General features: G+C 43.7%; 1 protein-coding gene across 8 annotated transcripts in view; it reads left to right on the top strand.

Annotated features, from left to right (window-relative positions):
- YAP1 (Yes1 associated transcriptional regulator) overlaps positions 1-16,994 on the top strand; it is a 94,703-nt gene that overhangs the window by 60,683 nt on the left and 17,026 nt on the right. For 2 of the 8 annotated variants that reach the window (XM_055130941.1, XM_055130940.1), the window contains exons 5-6: positions 12,086-12,267; positions 14,572-14,619. In XM_055130941.1, the coding sequence (XP_054986916.1) occupies positions 12,086-12,267; positions 14,572-14,619 (230 nt within the window). Of the gene's footprint in view, positions 1-12,085; positions 12,280-14,571; positions 14,620-16,994 lie in introns of all 8 variants that reach the window. The other 6 variants (XM_055130939.1, XM_055130938.1, XM_055130946.1 and 3 more) reach the window with 3 other exon arrangements.

The following is a 16,994-nucleotide window of genomic DNA, read 5'->3' as shown; positions in this document are numbered from 1 at the left end:
CTGTGATCTAGAGTGACAGCAAATAGGCACAAGCTGTAAGTTGCTGATTTGGGAGTTTGTCCTTGAAAACTCAGGTTCTATACTGGATTATATTTTATCTCTGCCAGAAAAATATAAACTACCCTCATTCTGACCCTCTGAGCCAGGCAAACACAAACACATGGCGGGTCATGGCCTTTGTGCCTGTGAAGCCGGCTCTGCTCAGCCCCCCAAATCTACACCCACGTGCTCAACATGCTTCAGTCATGCTGGCTGAGTAAGCATGACTTGGTCACTCACGCCCTTAGGGACCAACTCAGACTCACCTCCTTTATCTTTCCATTCTCTATCAGATGCTTTAGGCTAATTTATCAGTCCTCCACTTCCCAGGATGAAGTTTTGTTATTTATAATAGCTTCAAGATATATAGTGATTTGTTGTAAATTGTTTTGGATTTTTTTTTAATCTTAATTTTTTTGTTTCTTAACCTTTGAAAAGTGACTTATCATTGGCACCTTATGTGTTTAGGTATTTACTAATTATTGACAAGCCCTAAAGTGATATTGTTACAAAAGGAGAGCTTTTATTTGTTCCCAAGAAGTTTTATTAGGAATGTTTTTACTCTGTTTTAGAAAAAGGAATCCTTAAGTTTCAGGCAGGCCTGTGAAATATTTCATGGATACACAGAAAAGGACTGGTTTTTAGAGGTTTTTCTGATAAAGCCAGAATATCATTCCATTCCTAATTCTATGCACAGAAACCAAAGACCATTTAAATTTAGACACGGAAGGACCAGAGAGATAGTATAGAAGGTAGGGTGCTTGCCTTCCATGCAGTTGACCGGGGTTTGAGCACCATGAAGTGTGTGTGTTTGTGTGTGTGTCTTCCCATCATGAGTAATCCTTGGGCACTGAACCAGGAGTAAGTCGTGAGCACTGCAGCTATGACTCGAACACACACACACACAAAATCTAGATGCTGATTTGCTCCTTTGTTTAAAAGTTTCCCAAAACTTGTTAAATGCTCTTTCTGAGCATCTATGTATATGGTAAGTTTCCTAAAATAAGTAATGAAAATTGAAGAATAAGTTCAAAAAATACAGAATTCCCAAAGGCAAAAGTTGTTTAATGTGTTTTGCATTAATTGTGTATCAGTATTAAAACTATGATCATTACCCTTTCCCTTATTTAAGACCAAATATTTTCGGTGGCGCTACATGTGATCTTTACTTTTGATGACAGTGTACGTAATGAGTAACAAAATCCCCGAGTCTGCTCCATTAGAGGTGGGAACAAATGCAGCAGTCTGTAGAAGTTAAAGCTGCTAATCGTGTTCACGGAGGCTTGGGCGGATAAAGCGCCTGCAACTAATCATCCAAATTTTATTGGAGCAAGTCCCTTGATATCTGTGCTTTGAAAACAGGAGTTTGTTTTTCTTACCCTCTTTAAAATCTCTGCTGGTAATTCTGCCAGTTTTTTTGCTGTGGATTATGTTACTAGCTACTGTAGGATGGAAGAGGTGTTTGATCTTCTTGGTAAGAAGAGCCGTTGCTAACTAAAAAGGGATGCGGGTGTGTGCAGGTTTCAGACACAGCTCCTTTGGGGCATGCAGTCTGCTGCTGCGCCACAGAAGTGAAGGGAAACCTCATAAACCTTGCCCTTAGAAAGAAACTTTTAAGTTCCCTCATCAACATTTCTCAAAACAAGGAATTGGTGGGGGGAGTAGTTGAGACTACCTCTGCAGGACATGCTGTACCGTGGCTCTTGGCCACCCACTCAGGCTACTCCCCAACCACCAAATATCTTTTCCCCAAAGCGGTGGGTGAGTTAGGGAATATTGTCTTAAATCTGAGCTTCTCTGAGATCTAGAGCAGTTGTAGCCTATCCGTGGTCATATAGTTCTGGCACAGAGGTTGAATCTTCATCTTTTTTTTTGGAGGGGGGGGCTTTTTGGGTCACACCTGGCGAAGCACAGAGGTTACTCCTGCATCATGCAGTCAATAATTACTCCTGGCAGTGCTCACGGGACCATATGGGATGCTGGGAATCAAACCTGGGTTGGCCACGTGAAAGGCAAATGCCCTACCCGCTGTGCTATCGCTCCAGCCCCTTGATTTCATCTTTTGGCATCTAGCTTTTTTGGGGGGGAACCACATCTGTAAGTGCTCAGGGCTTACTCCTGGCTCTGTGCTCAGGAATCATTCCTGACAGTGCTCGGGAATCTCATGGTACCAGGAATTGAGCCTGGGTCAGCCACATGCAAGGCAAATGCCCTACCTTCTGTACTATCACTCTGGCCCCTGCATACAATTAATCTCTAGAAAACACCAGTTTTCTCCAGTATTAATAGCTGGAAAACTTAGGGGGAGAAAGACAGTGGTTACTGTACATGCTGTATTGTGTACACATTGTAGTCACACATGGTACATGCCATATAGATGTATGAGCAGGTACATGCTCAAATAATTGCCCCGTCAGGAAATTATTCAGGGATGTACCACATTTCCAGTTATAGGAAAGAAGTGTAAGATCTCTACTTGCATCTGACTGGGAAGCCATCTCACAGAACTCTCATGCCTCATCTCTGTCATGTTCGAAGAGTGACTTTCCACCCCAGCTCCCATCTTTTCCTTCTGGACTGGGCATCTGTCCATTCTAGTTCAGGGATGTTCTAATGACCAGAAGTTGTAGGCCCCTTTTCCCAAGACATTTTCTCCCCTTCAGATTAGTGGGCACAGTTTCAATTCCAAAAGTGTTGTCTTCTAGCTGCATTTTCACTCCACTTTTTGAGAATTGTTGGTTAGAGGCACTTGAAGCTCCTTTTTGAGGCCTCATTTGTGAGTGTCTTTGTGACTTTTTAGTCAGCTACAGTTGTCCTTAACCTTGAAAATCTTTTCCTCCCTGTTCAAAACAGTCAACAATAGAATCTGCAACCAGATGCTGATGGATTGGAATTGTGTGCCAAGTTAGGGTTCTCTGACACTTCATTCCCTTCTCTGCATGATTTTCAGTTGATTAGCGCTTATTTGACATGAGACACTCATGCTTAGTATGTCTATTACGTAAGGAAAAAACTAGTTAGGGCCCTGCTCTGACCTATTGTTTATGTCCTCCCAAAATCTAATTTTCAAATCTGTAGGAAGAGTTAGCTAGCATCCTGCTTTCTCCCTAGAAGTTGCATAATAGGCTGAATTCAAATGAATTAAACTGTGATATTGAAAAATACACCAACTCATTTTGGTGAGAATCAAGAGGCCCAAATTCTTCAGATATCCCCTGGGGACAACTCATTCCTAACCTTCTCTTAGTGGACTTTTCTGTCAAATGAGAGTGCTTTTTTAAGAATGTCTGCAGTTAATAACAAAAGCTGTGTCTAGATGATGAGGAATATGTCAGCCTCTGCTGTTGGACCCTTGTTTAAGAGGAGGTTTCAATAAGAACCTTTATGGGTTTGAGATTTTAGAGATCCTTTCGGAACTATTTATTGCACCATTTCAGTTTAGTTCTTGGTCTTCTGCTCACAGTTGGGGATTGCTTTTGAAGAGGAGACAGGGAAACCTTTCAGCCTTTAATCTAAAGATAAGCTTTATCACAGGGTGAGTATGCCCAGGCACATACATCTCATGGGGGGGAGGGGGGAGGGGGAGGGGGGGGAGAAGAAAGTGCTAGGTGGAAGAGTTAAATTTCATTTATACTCTCAAGCTCTTGGAACACACAGTAGTTTAGATACACTTATATTAGTTATGCACAGTGATAATGACTTAAAGGTACTGCATTTTTGGTGTGTCTTGGTTCTACAACGTAAAAGTTGCTCTGATATCGGTTCAGTTCAGTTGAACTCTACTGGAGGCTGTCTTCTCACTTAGTGAAGCCCAATAAGAAACTTACTTTTAGATAATAACTAATTGTTATAACATAGTATATGAAAGAAGCATTCAGTTGAATATCTGTCAGAGAATATCAAAATAGCTCAATACTTGAGCTATGCAATATTATTCTTTTTTAAAAAATATGTTAAATTCCTGGGGCTGGAGTGATAGCACAGCGGGTAGGGCGTTTGCCTTGCACGCGGCCAACCCGGGTTCGAATCCCAGCATCCCATATGGTCCCCTGAGCACCGCCAGGGGTAATTCCTGAGTGCAGAGCCAGGAGTAACCCCTGTGCATCGCCAGGTGTGACCCAAAAAGCAAAAAAAAAAAAAAAAAAAAATGTTAAATTCCAGAGGATGGGACCAGATGTACTTGGTCACTCATTGGAAAGAATCTCTTTACAACTCATTCTCTGAGGTGTGAAGACAAATATTAATACAATTACGTTTATATAAAATTTCTATTTGATATTGCCTACAATCCCCCCAAATTATGGAAGATATGTTTGCGTTATTCAGAACATCATTATAGAGTGTGTTACATACAGGGGTGCTAGAAATAGATGGTACAGGGGAGGGCACCCCCCGGGCATGGGTGCTTGGGGGAGATGGTTGAAGTGGGGGACATCGAAGGAGTAGACGAAAGGACCATTTCTCTGTGGAAGCTAAGATACGTAACCTCCTGGATCAGAGGTTCCCAAGCTTGAGCCAACACACTCTTTTCTGAGAAAGAATCATTCACGGGTCCCCTGGAAATCTACCTTCTTTAAACAAAGTGTCCCCAACTGCACCAATGCTGCATCGCCCATAGGGTGGCAATATTGCCCACTTTGGCAACCCCTGTACTAGATGGCCAATTTCCCAAATGAAATAACATTAGTAAATTAAGTGTGGTTAAGATAAAACCTTTATTAACGGAACTGTTTACTCATTAACATGAGTTAATGGTAGAGACATATTTTAAAATGTAATTCTTATCTTTAGACTAATAGTCTCATTATGTGAACTTTTTCTTCTAAGTAGACTTTAAACTTATTTTTTCATGGTGGTAAGAAAGTGATCTGGCTGCATCTCCCGAAAGGGAGCATAATATGAGGCCGCCATAGCCATGCCACACTCCGTGCCAGGCTGTTTCACATGGGGTGCCCCAGAGGGGTCGGGTGAGAGCCCTCCTCGCCCAAAGGGACCCAGCTCCAGCAGCCAAAAAACTCCAGAACCCAACCATGTCATGCTCAAGGCCTCTTCCCACACACTGGGGCCCAGCCTCATATATGAGTGAAAATATTCCTGGACACATCATAAGACACTCCCTACCCATTTTCCATAATTACCACACCATATTTGATGGGGTTCAGATAGTGGGCAACAAATCATAGAGGGAAATATATATTTTTTGTATATATATTTCAGGTACATATACCAAAGCTCACATCATCCAAACTTTAACAACATGTTAGTGATATCCTATAGAATGTCTTAATGGCTCCTGCCAAAATAGAACAATCTTCACACTGTTTCCTATATGAAAACTTTTTGTAAGCATGTTCAGCAGTTTTTCATAACAAACAATACAAAATATATTGTTTTGGTTGTGTTTGGGACAGAGATTGGGGTTTGAGATGGAAGCATCCCAAATTTGGTGGTGGGAAGGTGTAATGGTGGTGGGATTGGTTTTTGAATATTGAATATTGAACTAACTTATAAAATTAAATTTTTTTAAAAAAAGTAATATGAAGTTCATACCCAATTCAATCAGCTTAATCAATGACTGAATAAATAGCAGTGCTCCTAATTATTTTAATAAAAAAAGAAAAGAAAGGAAGGAAGAAAGAAAAGAAAAGCAAGGCAGGCAAGCCCATGATTGTATTTTGGGGATAGAACTGAAAACTGGCTACAACGCTTTCTCCCTTCACCTCATTTAGCAATCCCCAAGCTACTTAATGAAGTGATCAGAAGAAAATGTTCTACTGGGACTTGTTTTTAAAGCTCTATCTTTAACTGCATTTGTGAAATGTTTTATAATAAATTTTCATCCCAGGTTTTTGCGAGTGGCTAATGAAAGAAGAAACCCACTTAACCAGAATAACGGTGTCTGTTATCAATGGCTTGGTGAATTTTGAGGGCAGTTTGGTGTTTGGATCACTGGTGAGCTGGGACCATGCAGTGCCTCATCCCCAGGGCCCCTGCCAGGCATGTCTGGAGATTTGAACACTTCAAAGGTCGAAATACTTGAGTGTAATTTGGGTAGCCTGGAGGCTGTCGTATGGGAGGAGCAATTGACTTTGCCTGTGATGAGACCCAGAGTAGCCACTTTACAGGCCAGGGGTGCTGTTACCGTATATGGCAAAGCACAAATCACATGGGGATATACCCAATCCCTTCAGGGGAGCAGAAATCAAGGGCAAGTAATATAACTGTTGACTGAAACGTGGAAATACTGGATCCTTCATGCCTTGCTGGTGAAATTGCGAACTGGTGCTATCTTGGAAAGTTGGGCTTTTACTTAAAGAATTGAACACCAGATCTGTAAGGGGTTGTTGCTACCAGTCCATTCCAAGGATATATACAAAATAATCGGAACCTTGGCCTGCTCAAAAACCTATGTGAATGTTTGTGATAGCACTTGGCTGTGAAAAATGAAATAACGCACATGCCCACCAAATTATGAACAAAATATGATAGAGTCACACAGTGGTAAAATATTTAGCAATAAAAAAGAAATGAGATGTAACATGGGCAAATCTTGAAAATATTTTAAGAAGAGCAAGCCCATTCTCAAGGCCACATTATGACTGATCGCATATATGTGACATGTCCATGTGTTGGCTACATGTGAGGCAAGCACCTTACCGCTGTGCTATCCCTTTGGCCCTACAGATCTGCTATTTTACAACCCTGAATATATTTGTAGGTGTGGGGGAGGGTTCAGGTTGTTTCTAAATATTAAGTACAGGGGGCTGGAGTGATAGCACAGCGGGTAGGACATTTGCCTTGCACACAGCCAAACCGGGTTCGATTCCCAGTAGCCCATATGGTCCCCTGAGTACCTCCAGTAATTCCTGGGTGCAGAACCAGGAGTAGCCCCTGTGCATCGCCAGGTGTGACCCAAAAAGTAAAAATAAAAATTAAGAACAGTTAGTATAGGCAGACTAATATAAAATCATGCAGCTTCTGAGCCATATAAATCATTAGACAAAGTAAAACAGTGATATCTTTTGTGGTAGGAAGTTTGATAGGATGCTTTAAAGTTTCAAAAATACCTTCTACTTTTGGGCTGGAGTGATAGCACAGCGGGTAGGGCGTTTGCCTTGCACGCGGCCGACCCGGGTTCGATTCCCAGCATCCCATATGGTCCCCTGAGCACCACCAGGGGTGATTCCTGAGTGCAGAGCCAGGAGTAACCCCTGTGCATCGCCAGGTGTGACCCAAAAAGCAAAAAAAAAAAAAAATACCTTCTACTTTTGAGTTTACCTTTCATAAGTTTGCTGTAGTTGGACTTATTATCCCATTGATAAATGTCAAAGACCAGATTGGGGGGATCTTTGTAATAGTCCTAGATTGAGCTTCAAATGGCGTGAATGGAAAAGCCATGCGGTTTGTGCAGGGACGTGGAGGAACCTCTACGTCTGGGAGCAGGTTGCTGCTGATTGCCAAGCTGGGCTTTGCTGCTGTCCAACTGTCAGGATGGATTTGTTTGATAAAACAGTTACTAATGATTGTGTGGTCCAAGCGGTACAGACTACACGTTAATATCAGTTCTTACATAGAGCTACTGTTGTTTTTACAGTTTGATCACATTTTAGTTTAGTGGGGTTTTTGGATTTTTTTTTTTTAAGACTTTTTCTTCAAAGTGAACTGAATTGATGAGGGAGGGGCAGAAGTTGGCAATGCTTTCCTGTTCCCCAACGCCCTGCCTCCTGAAACAGAACCTGTTTGGTTTCTCCCTGCTTGTGAGGTCCTGTGCAGTGCCCTGGGCTCTTGAGACTCTGTGCATGTAAGGAGCAGGCTGCTTCTGCCAAGGAGTCTCTGCCTGCCTCAGAAGCTATGTCGGGGTGTTTGGTCACTTCTGTGAGCTCTTGACATGGATGCTGGCAGCACTTCCATGGCCACCAGGAACGTGTTGGGGTGACGCAGTCCAGAGTGTGGACCAGTAGCCAGAGGAGAGACTTTGCTGTCAGCGTAGTTTGTGAATGCCTCTGTTGTCCTATGGAGTTGTTTCCCTTCATCTTTTGATTGCCTGTTTCCCTCCTTTCTGGACTTCAAGTAGAGGAGCTTAGATTCAAAAAAGATCTGACTGGTCGGGCTGTTGCGCCATCAACAGTGACCACTGTCATTGGTGCTGGCAGCTGGGGGACACAGTGAGCACAGACACTATTTGGATTTAATGCTCTTCAATTTTGTTATTGTCCAACTAGTTTTCAGAGGGAATTTAAAAAAAAAATTTTTTTTTTAACTAACCATGGAAGGATTGTTTTATTTCATGAAAATATTCTCACCAGAGGACACTGTCTTTTAGGGGGTCACACCGGCAATGCTCAGGGGTTAATCCTACCTCTGTGCTCAGGACTTATTCTTCACCGTGCTCAGGGAACCATATGGGGTGCTGGGGGTCGAACCCAAGTCAGCTGTGTGCAAGGCAAACATCCTCCCCGCTCTGGTCCCCACTATCTTAAAGGATCTACCATAAAGAGATCAGCATGAGCATAAAGAGAGTAAAAATGAAGATTTCTTTTGGATAATTCACATGCTTAAATTTTAAGAAAGATTTAAACTGCAAGTACAAGTGATATGTGTATTTTAACAACCCATATTCAGGTTGCACTAGTCCATGTGAAGGAAATTGCCTCCTATGGAAGCAAACCCTCCTGTTAGGAAAACAGATAGCTTAAAATATTGCTTCAAATGAACTAGATAAAATCTGTATTAGTAAAAACTTAGTCTTGAAATCTCAGATGGCTTTTTAATGTTTTTTAATAAGTGAGATATTTAACAGTGTGTAGCTCTAGACTCTTTTGCTATCGGCCCCCTTTTATAATTCATACACCTCAACTTGCCAGTGGGATGTTGACAGATTTTAATTTTTCTTTTGTTCTATTTTGGGGCCACCCTGGCTATCAGGGGTCAGGTGATGGAGCCTCATTGCAGGACCAGCATCTTAACCCCTGAACTATCTCTCCAGTCCCAGATTTTCATTTTTTAAGTTCTTGGACAAAATGCTCTTCACCAGTAATTGTTTGTTCTGGGCTTCGATTTGAGACTGTTGTGAAGCCGTCTTCGACCAGCACCCCAATTCCTCTCCCAGAAACTCATCAAGCTTGGTGGGAGCCCGGGAATCAGTGGGACCTGTGGGGAATTATATCAAGTCTTTCTGGAGACCAAAAGATGTTCTAGGGGTGAAGTGAAAGCTCAGATGACCAGTCAGTTCCTAAACCCATCTTTTGCATTTAGACCTTGTAGGAAAGAAAGATCGGGGGTGGGGGGGTTTCGGGTACGGGATGCTTTGTCTCTATGGATCATTGTGAGCTTAGCAAAGAGAAAGCAGGCATTAGACTCAGGGAGGTGTTTGTGTCTGCAGGTAAAGCTGAGGATGGATCCCTGACTTTAAAAGGGTATTTTTCCATTTGTTTAATCGTACTGTGATGCTTATCAGTTGTGCATCTAATCGTACACATTCCAGGTGATATTAGAGTTGCATCAAATCAAGTGGTTGATTGCTGCCTGGCAAATCTTAGCTCTCAGAAATGTTTGGCTTTTTTCCTATTCACTCTCCTGTAACATTCTATAGTATATAGTTGTGAAAGTTCTAGCCGTTTATTCTTTATAAAGCTATTTCTCAAATACGGGGCTGGTGGGGGCATGGCCGAGATTAGTAAGGCTTTGAACAGTACGAAACAGTGATTCCTATTTTGACACCTCTTCTCCATTCTGCTAGACAAAATAATCAAATGAGATAACCAGAAAGACATAACTGGGGGATCATTCACTTAAAAAACATATCTCTGCGGGCAAGAAGATAAAAACCACATAGAAACAGTGAACCAAGGGTAGGGCCCTTTGGGCCTTCACTCTTGAGGATATCAGGAACTCAGAGTATTAAGTCCTGAGAACAAGGAAGAACTTACAGAATTCAGCTCTCCTCCCAGCTCAGCACACAGCCATTGACCCTGACCTAGTATAAAAGCAACTATTGACCCATGGCAGATCATAAAGAGTTATAAATCGCATGAACCATATGCAGGTGTTAGGGCCCAGAGCACTAGTACAGTGGGCAAAGGACTAGCCTTGCATGCGGCAGACCTAGATTTTATCCCTGGCATCCTATATGGTCCCTTGAGCCCACTCAGGGAGTGAGCCCTGAGTGCAGAGCCAGGCGTACCAGCCATGTGAGGCCCCCAAATAAAATAGTTTAACTACTGAGGGGTTAAATCAGATCCCAGTAATAATAATATAAAGAGTTAACCTCCCTCCAAACTCTGGGGTGCCAGGCTGGACTATGACGAACATTGGTACCTAGGGTATAAGTAGTAAACTAATGTAGCATGGCAGATAGTATCAGGGTAGGTGTTGGCCCCTCACACGACTGACCCAGTTGATCTCTGTACTACATATGGTCCCCTGAGTACGGTCAGGGATGGGCCCCGATCATAGGGTCTGAGGTAGCTCCTGAAAACCTTCAAGTGTGGCCTCTACCCCCAACCCCTCAAAAAAAAGGGTGTGTGTATGTGTGTGTGTGTGTGTGTGTGTGTGTGTGTGAGAGAGAGAGAGAGAGAGAGAGAGAGAGAGAGAGAGAGAGAGAGAGAGAGAAAGAGAGAGAGAGAAAATAAATATGTGAGCAGGAATGTTGCATGTGTTACATCCTGGCTTAGATCACCAGCACCAAACCCAAAAAAGCTGATTATGTCTGAAAAGGTGGCGAGATCATCATATTAACATTTTCACATAAAAATATTCTCTGTTTTTCATGCAGTTACTACAGTGAGAAGGTGGCCCAGTGTCCGGCAGGGGCAGCAGTCCACCTGTCTAAGGGTCCCCTCTTAGATCTTGATAGTTGTCAAGTGGTTTACTTAAGAGTCAACTGAAAAATGATTGCAGGTGACAATGGTGTTGCAGGAGGGGGAGAACCCCCTGTGCTTGGGGGCACATGATATACATGGGGTCATTGTAACTGACTTGCAGGCTAGGTCACACTACGGACTAGATGTCTTGGTTGCTTTAAAAAGATGATTTAGATCACATGCGTATTTTGTAGTATGCAGCAGTCAGTGTTCAAACTTTAAAATGAATGAAAATGAGTATGAGACTAATAATTTCCAAGGACAGTTAGAAACAAGGGCCAGGAGGACTAGTCCACAATCTGAAGCTTGAGGCGGGGGGGCAGTTAGGATAGAGAAGGGACCACTAACTGTGACAATGTGAGAGAGGGATTGCGGGGGAGAAAGAGAGCTGGAGATGGGGAGAGGGAGGAGACACTGGGGTAGGTGGTGGGAAGCAAATGGGGATATTGATCATGGGAAATGTACACTGGTGAAGGGACGGGTGTTGGAACACTGTGTGACTGAAACCCAGTCATGAACAGACTTTGTATGTCAAGGTAATTTTTTAAAAATAAAAGTAAAAATTGATGAAAACATCCCATTTCAGTTCAGTCTTGAGTCACACTACTGTCGGTCTATTCTTAGTCTTTGTATATGCACCATGCAGTGTACACACACACACACATATACACACACACATGCGCACAATGTATTTTAACAGGAAGATTTATTGGAAAGTAGAAGAGAAGGAAGGGGAAGGAAACCGCCCCACCAGGGAAGAACCTGCTATAGGACTAAGTTCTTTTTTCACTCTTCCTGCTCTGCATTTGCTCTCTGGGCAGTGGATCAGGGCATCCATTGTATTCAGGGGCTGCTAGCAGCCTGGAGCTCAGTGGTCACTTAGGCAGTCCTTGGCGACCGTGCAGAGCTGGGGTAGACGCTCAAGCTCGTTCAGCTATCTCTCTGGCCGTGCTGGACTTCTTTGGATTTGAAGTGTCTCAGAGACAGTTTCATCTTCTTGCGTGGTAGACAGTAGCCTCGATGACAGCAGAAACAACCACCAGAGCCGTTTCCTGCCAGTGGGCTTTTAGGTCATGTCCAGTCCCATACGGAAAGGGCTGTGTTGCTTTGCCTCGTTGCTTCTGAGTAGGGAAATCTCTGTTCCTTCATCAGCACTTGAACACTCACCTTCTGTTTCTTTTCAGCCATGAACCAGAGGATGGGTCAGAGTGCGCCTGTGAAGCAGCCCCCTCCGCTGGCCCCCCAGAGCCCACAGGGGGGCGTCTTGGGGGGTGGCAGCTCCAACCAGCAGCAGCAGATGCGGCTGCAGCAACTGCAGATGGAGAAGGAGCGGCTGCGGCTGAAGCAGCAAGAGTTGCTCCGGCAGGTGAGGCCGCAGGTAGAAACCCATTTTCCACTTATGGGGGTTGCTGGCTGGTGTCAGTCAGGTGGGCATGCTTGGATTCGGGGAGGATCGGGCCCACCGGGCCAGAGGGTGGCAGAAACCTTTCCCCGGCCTGAACACTGAGCTCGGGGCTGTGCCCCGTAGCCAGCTTGCAGAGAGGAATCCGGCAGGACACAGGGGAAGGATGGTGCATCCTTCGACAGGAAAATGGACATTTCTGTCTGACTCAGAATTCCACCAGGAGCGTGGCATTACTTCAGGAGAAACAGCTCATATGTGGATTATTTGGGGGACTATGACACCAGCGTGATATTTCTCAAAGGATAGATGTTTCAGTGTTACTGAGTCTGCGGTGTTTTACTTACAACATAACTGTGAGGCATCCCAGTATTACAAGATCCCCAAGTGACTTTAAATCACCCACTCATGGGTGAGTTTGTTTTGTTTTGCTTTTTTTATGTTAGAAAAGTTAGGGCCTGATGTTAACAACCATGAAAGCCTCTCTGGTTATTCCCCTCAGTTTTCTTGCAGGGTGTCTTGTTGGAGTGTGTGACCCTTAAGAACGGGCCAGGCCCAGGGCCCATCCCTGACCCCACATGCTTCCCTGAGGTCCCCTGGGAGCGGCCCCCAGCACAGCCAGGAGAGGAGGGTGTGAGCCTGTCATCTTAGGCAATAATCTTAAAGTTTTATATGAATTTTTAAGTAATAAAAATGTGCAGTTTTGAAAGTGAACAAAAGGTGAAAGTGCAATGAAAGAAATCTTTTCCATTTCCTTAATTCTCTTCTCTAGACTGAAATAGTGTCAATTTCTTGTGTGCCCTCCCCACACCCCGAAGACATTATTTACAGACATAAGATTCACATATCTATTGCATTGCCCCTTCCCCCCTCTCCCCCCAGAAGACCGAGTGTAGACATTAACTTGTCTCCATTTCCATCGTGAGGCGCAGCCACCTGACCGAGGTGCTTTCACTTGCTTCTGTGCTGTGCCACGTGCCTCTGAAGTGTTCATGGACGTGGGTGAGCTTGATGCCGCCATTGAACTCAGACTAGGATTTTGAGGAGCGGTGAGAAATGCCACCAGGGAATCCCAGAGAAACCACCCACACTTCACCCACCATTGCTATCAGTAACCTGCCAGCATCATCGAGCGTGGTTGGCACCAAGTCAGGTGTGCCCGAGACGAGTATTCTGAGCTAGGCAGCGCGGGGGTCAGGGACTGGGCTCCTGAGAAGTGCTCCTTCCTCCACTGTGAAGAAGCTAGAATATTGATTTAGTGTCTGCACCGGGAAGGGAAGTTCCAACAAAATGACTGGAAGGGAAGGATATTTGATGTTCATATAAAACTGTTATCTCTTCAGAGTGAGATTAGGTAGCGATTAAGAAACAGGAAGGCAGTTTAGACCTTGTATAACAAACCTGTTTTCATTGTTTGCTTTTCATTTTGTTGTGTCTAATGGTTCAAGGAAGTCATAAGTTTCCATTTCACATATGAATGAAGACTATCAAAACAGGAAACTATTAAGAAAAAAGTCTTTTTAATTGCAAATGTCAGAATCGCTGCTGTTTTTAAAATGTTATTTGGAGTCCAGAAATGACCGTTCCTCATTCTGTTGTGCGCTCTGGAACAGCTTGGTCTTTCCTGGTGGACAAATGCTGCTGCTCGTGAAACTCTTGCTCCCAGCCGATTGCTCAGTCTTGCTCTCACTCCTTCTCTGGGTGACGGGTCTTGGACCGGATAGCTTCACTTCGCTGAAAGATACTTTCCTTGTCTCTTCTTTACTGTCTTTTCTGTTGTCATCTCTCGTGTTGAAGTGATAGACCTGCTCTATTTTCATACTAATCATTTGTTTCTTGGGATGTTTGTGTTTGTTCTTTTTTCTTTTTTTTTTTTTAAACCATCAGTATAAATTCAATATACCTTAAGTATTTGGACTTCTGTGAACTTCTGTTGGCAATTTCTCTTATCATGGAAACATCAAATTATATTGTTCCTGCTTTGTCTAATACTCAGAAGCAAAGAACCCAGCTGGCCAGTGTCAGGTCGTCTGGGCCCAGGCATATGGGGTCTTGCTGTCTCTCCTCGATGCTGTCTGACGTTTCTGAGGTGTCAGTTCATTGTGTAGTAGCTTCTGGGCGCCTGTCTTCAGTCTGCTGCTGCTGCTTGGGCTAGCTTGGGAATTCTGTGCTATGGTGGTATGACTGGACACGGTTTGTTAACTCAGCCTACATAGCCAAACCATGTGGCTCAAAGTAATTTGTATCCATCTTATTTTTTACTCTTAGGCAATGCGGAATATCAATCTCAGCACAGCAAATTCTCCAAAATGTCAGGTAGGCTCTTATCTGATGTTTTAGCATTGAACAGAAGAAAGTCATTAAATTAGGAAAGCGAGCAACTCTGCACCAGGGGCCTGTCCTCATGGGAGATTAGCCCCAAGTATCCCTTTGAGCCCTCTTGCCACCACGGTCCCCAAGTCGACATTGCTGTCTCCAGAAAGCCTGCCCTGTCTGCTCCCTACACTTCTGCCCGAGAGCCTGTAGCATTCTGGGGAGCTCTTTTCAGGTTCTGTGTTGGAAATGTGTATGTCTTAATGGTGTGGCCTGTCAGCCTTGAGAGGTACACCTGATTTCTACTTGCATAACTTCCAATAGATAATGACTTACGGGAGTGAATACTTACAGCAAGAACAAAGATAGCACTAATGATTTACCTGGAGGTATCGCTTTGGAAAGCTCATTAAGAACCAGGGTCATGTGCTCAGGAGATAGGTCAGGGGTAAGGCGCTTGCCTTGCATGCGGCTGGCCCACTTTCCTTCCCCGGCGCCACATACAGTCCATTGAGCCATACCAGGAATGACCCCACAGCCATGAGGAAGCCGTGGGTACCACCTGCTATGCCCCTAAACAAAACAAAAATTATGAGGATGCTGCTAGGGTTGGAGCGTGTTTTTCTAGTAGTCGTTCTTGGGGAAGATGAGCGGGTGAGAGAAGGAGCTGCCCAGAGCTCCGTGAACCATTTCCTGCTTGGCGGCACCAGCTTCTGACCCAGCTGCAGAGCAAGTTTAGGAGTGTGTCTCCGGGAGGGGACAACGTGGCCTTTCCTTGTCACAGCAGCTGTGCCCTCAGGGGCACATGGAGCTTCCCTGTGTTTAGGGTTCTTGAAACTTGAAGGTTGTGCCGGAAGTTGGGGCTCATTGCCCTTCCCTGAGCGTGTGGGCACCGTCCAGGAGTCTCCCTCCCCCTCTGCACACAGCTCCAGGAGAAGAGCACTGTGTGGTGTCAGCTGTGTGAGGGGCAGTTTGTGGGATTCCACTTTGGGAGTTGGTTTTCTTTTTTTTTTTTTTTTTTTTTTATGCTGTAACCTGGGTGTTGGTAACTTCTTGCTGATAAACTCAGAGGTAGCCCTCTTATAGACCAGTTGACTTTGTGAGAGGGGAAATAATATTCTGTATCTTGGGATGTCTGTTTGAATCAAGAGATTCAAAAATCAAGAGATCTAGGAAGGGAGTAACTGAGGAAGGCAGTCTCTCTGCTGAAGCCAAATGCAGATGTTCTTAGGATGAAAGCCCCGGTGCACCACGGGATGGAGAAGAACATAGAGTCAAAGCTTTATAAAATGCGGGCATGTTTTTCTTTGCTTTTTCTCCAAAATGCTTCCAAAAGGGTCTTCTATAGATGATACACAAGAACAGACATTAGTTTAGATGAGATTTGGGTTCAAGTAATAAAATGAAAAACAACCCTTCTTCCCAAAAGTGACTTGAAATTGTTCTTCCTTTTCCTACTGAGATCTTAAACATTAAGTCTGCAAAGTGTATCTCCTAGCTCTTTTCTTTTATCATCAGCAAGTATAAATAGTTGCTGTTACTTCTAATCCAAGTTCTTTAATACATTTCCAGGTAAATTTTAGAAATAAAGTTATAAATGAAAAATAAAATCTGTTACATAGTATTAAAATTGCAGAATTGGGAGCTGGAGCAATAGCACAGCGGGTAGGGCGTTTGCCTTGCACACGGCCGACCCGGGTTCAATTCCCAGCATCCCATATGGTCCCCTGAGCACCGCCAGGGGTGATTCCTGAGTGCAGAGCCAGGAGTAACCGCTGTGCATTGCCAGGTGTGACGCAAAAAAAGCAAAAAAAAAAAAAAATTGCAGAATTGATTACTTAGATTTGTCTAAACCAGAGTTTTGTTTTGTTTTAATTTTTTTTTTAAGTCTAGTTTGCAAATGCTGAAGACAATTCTGATTTTAAAGTTGTGGTCATCATTGTCTTTACCCGGCACCTTTATGAAAATGTCATTAAATATTTGAAATTCCAGTGTAGTTTAAATTTGGAGTAGCTGTCATACAGAACCTAATGGCAAACATTTGTGTATTTTTTCACCTGACATACTTTCTAGATGAACTTTAGATGTTGGAAAAGTTGTTCCAAGGAGTATTATTCCCCTTACATGAAGGTGACTTTAGATAGGCTCATCATGATAGTCAATAAAAACAGAGAGGAACTACCCAGTCTCAGAAAGAAAATAAACCAAAAATAGAATGTATAGGGGCCAGAAGGATAATACAAAGGCTAAGGCGCTTGCCCTGCACATAGCCAGTCACGTTTTGACCCCCAGAACCACAAATGCTCCCGAGCACAGAGCCAGGAATAAGCCTGAGAACTGCTGGGTATGGCCCAGAGACAAATGAGACTGTATAAAGA

This window comes from Sorex araneus, chromosome 3 (assembly GCF_027595985.1).
Source record: "Sorex araneus isolate mSorAra2 chromosome 3, mSorAra2.pri, whole genome shotgun sequence".
NCBI lineage: Eukaryota > Metazoa > Chordata > Mammalia > Eulipotyphla > Soricidae > Sorex > Sorex araneus.
Note: the sequence above shows the minus strand (reverse complement) of the source record. Positions and strands in the feature narration are given on the sequence as shown.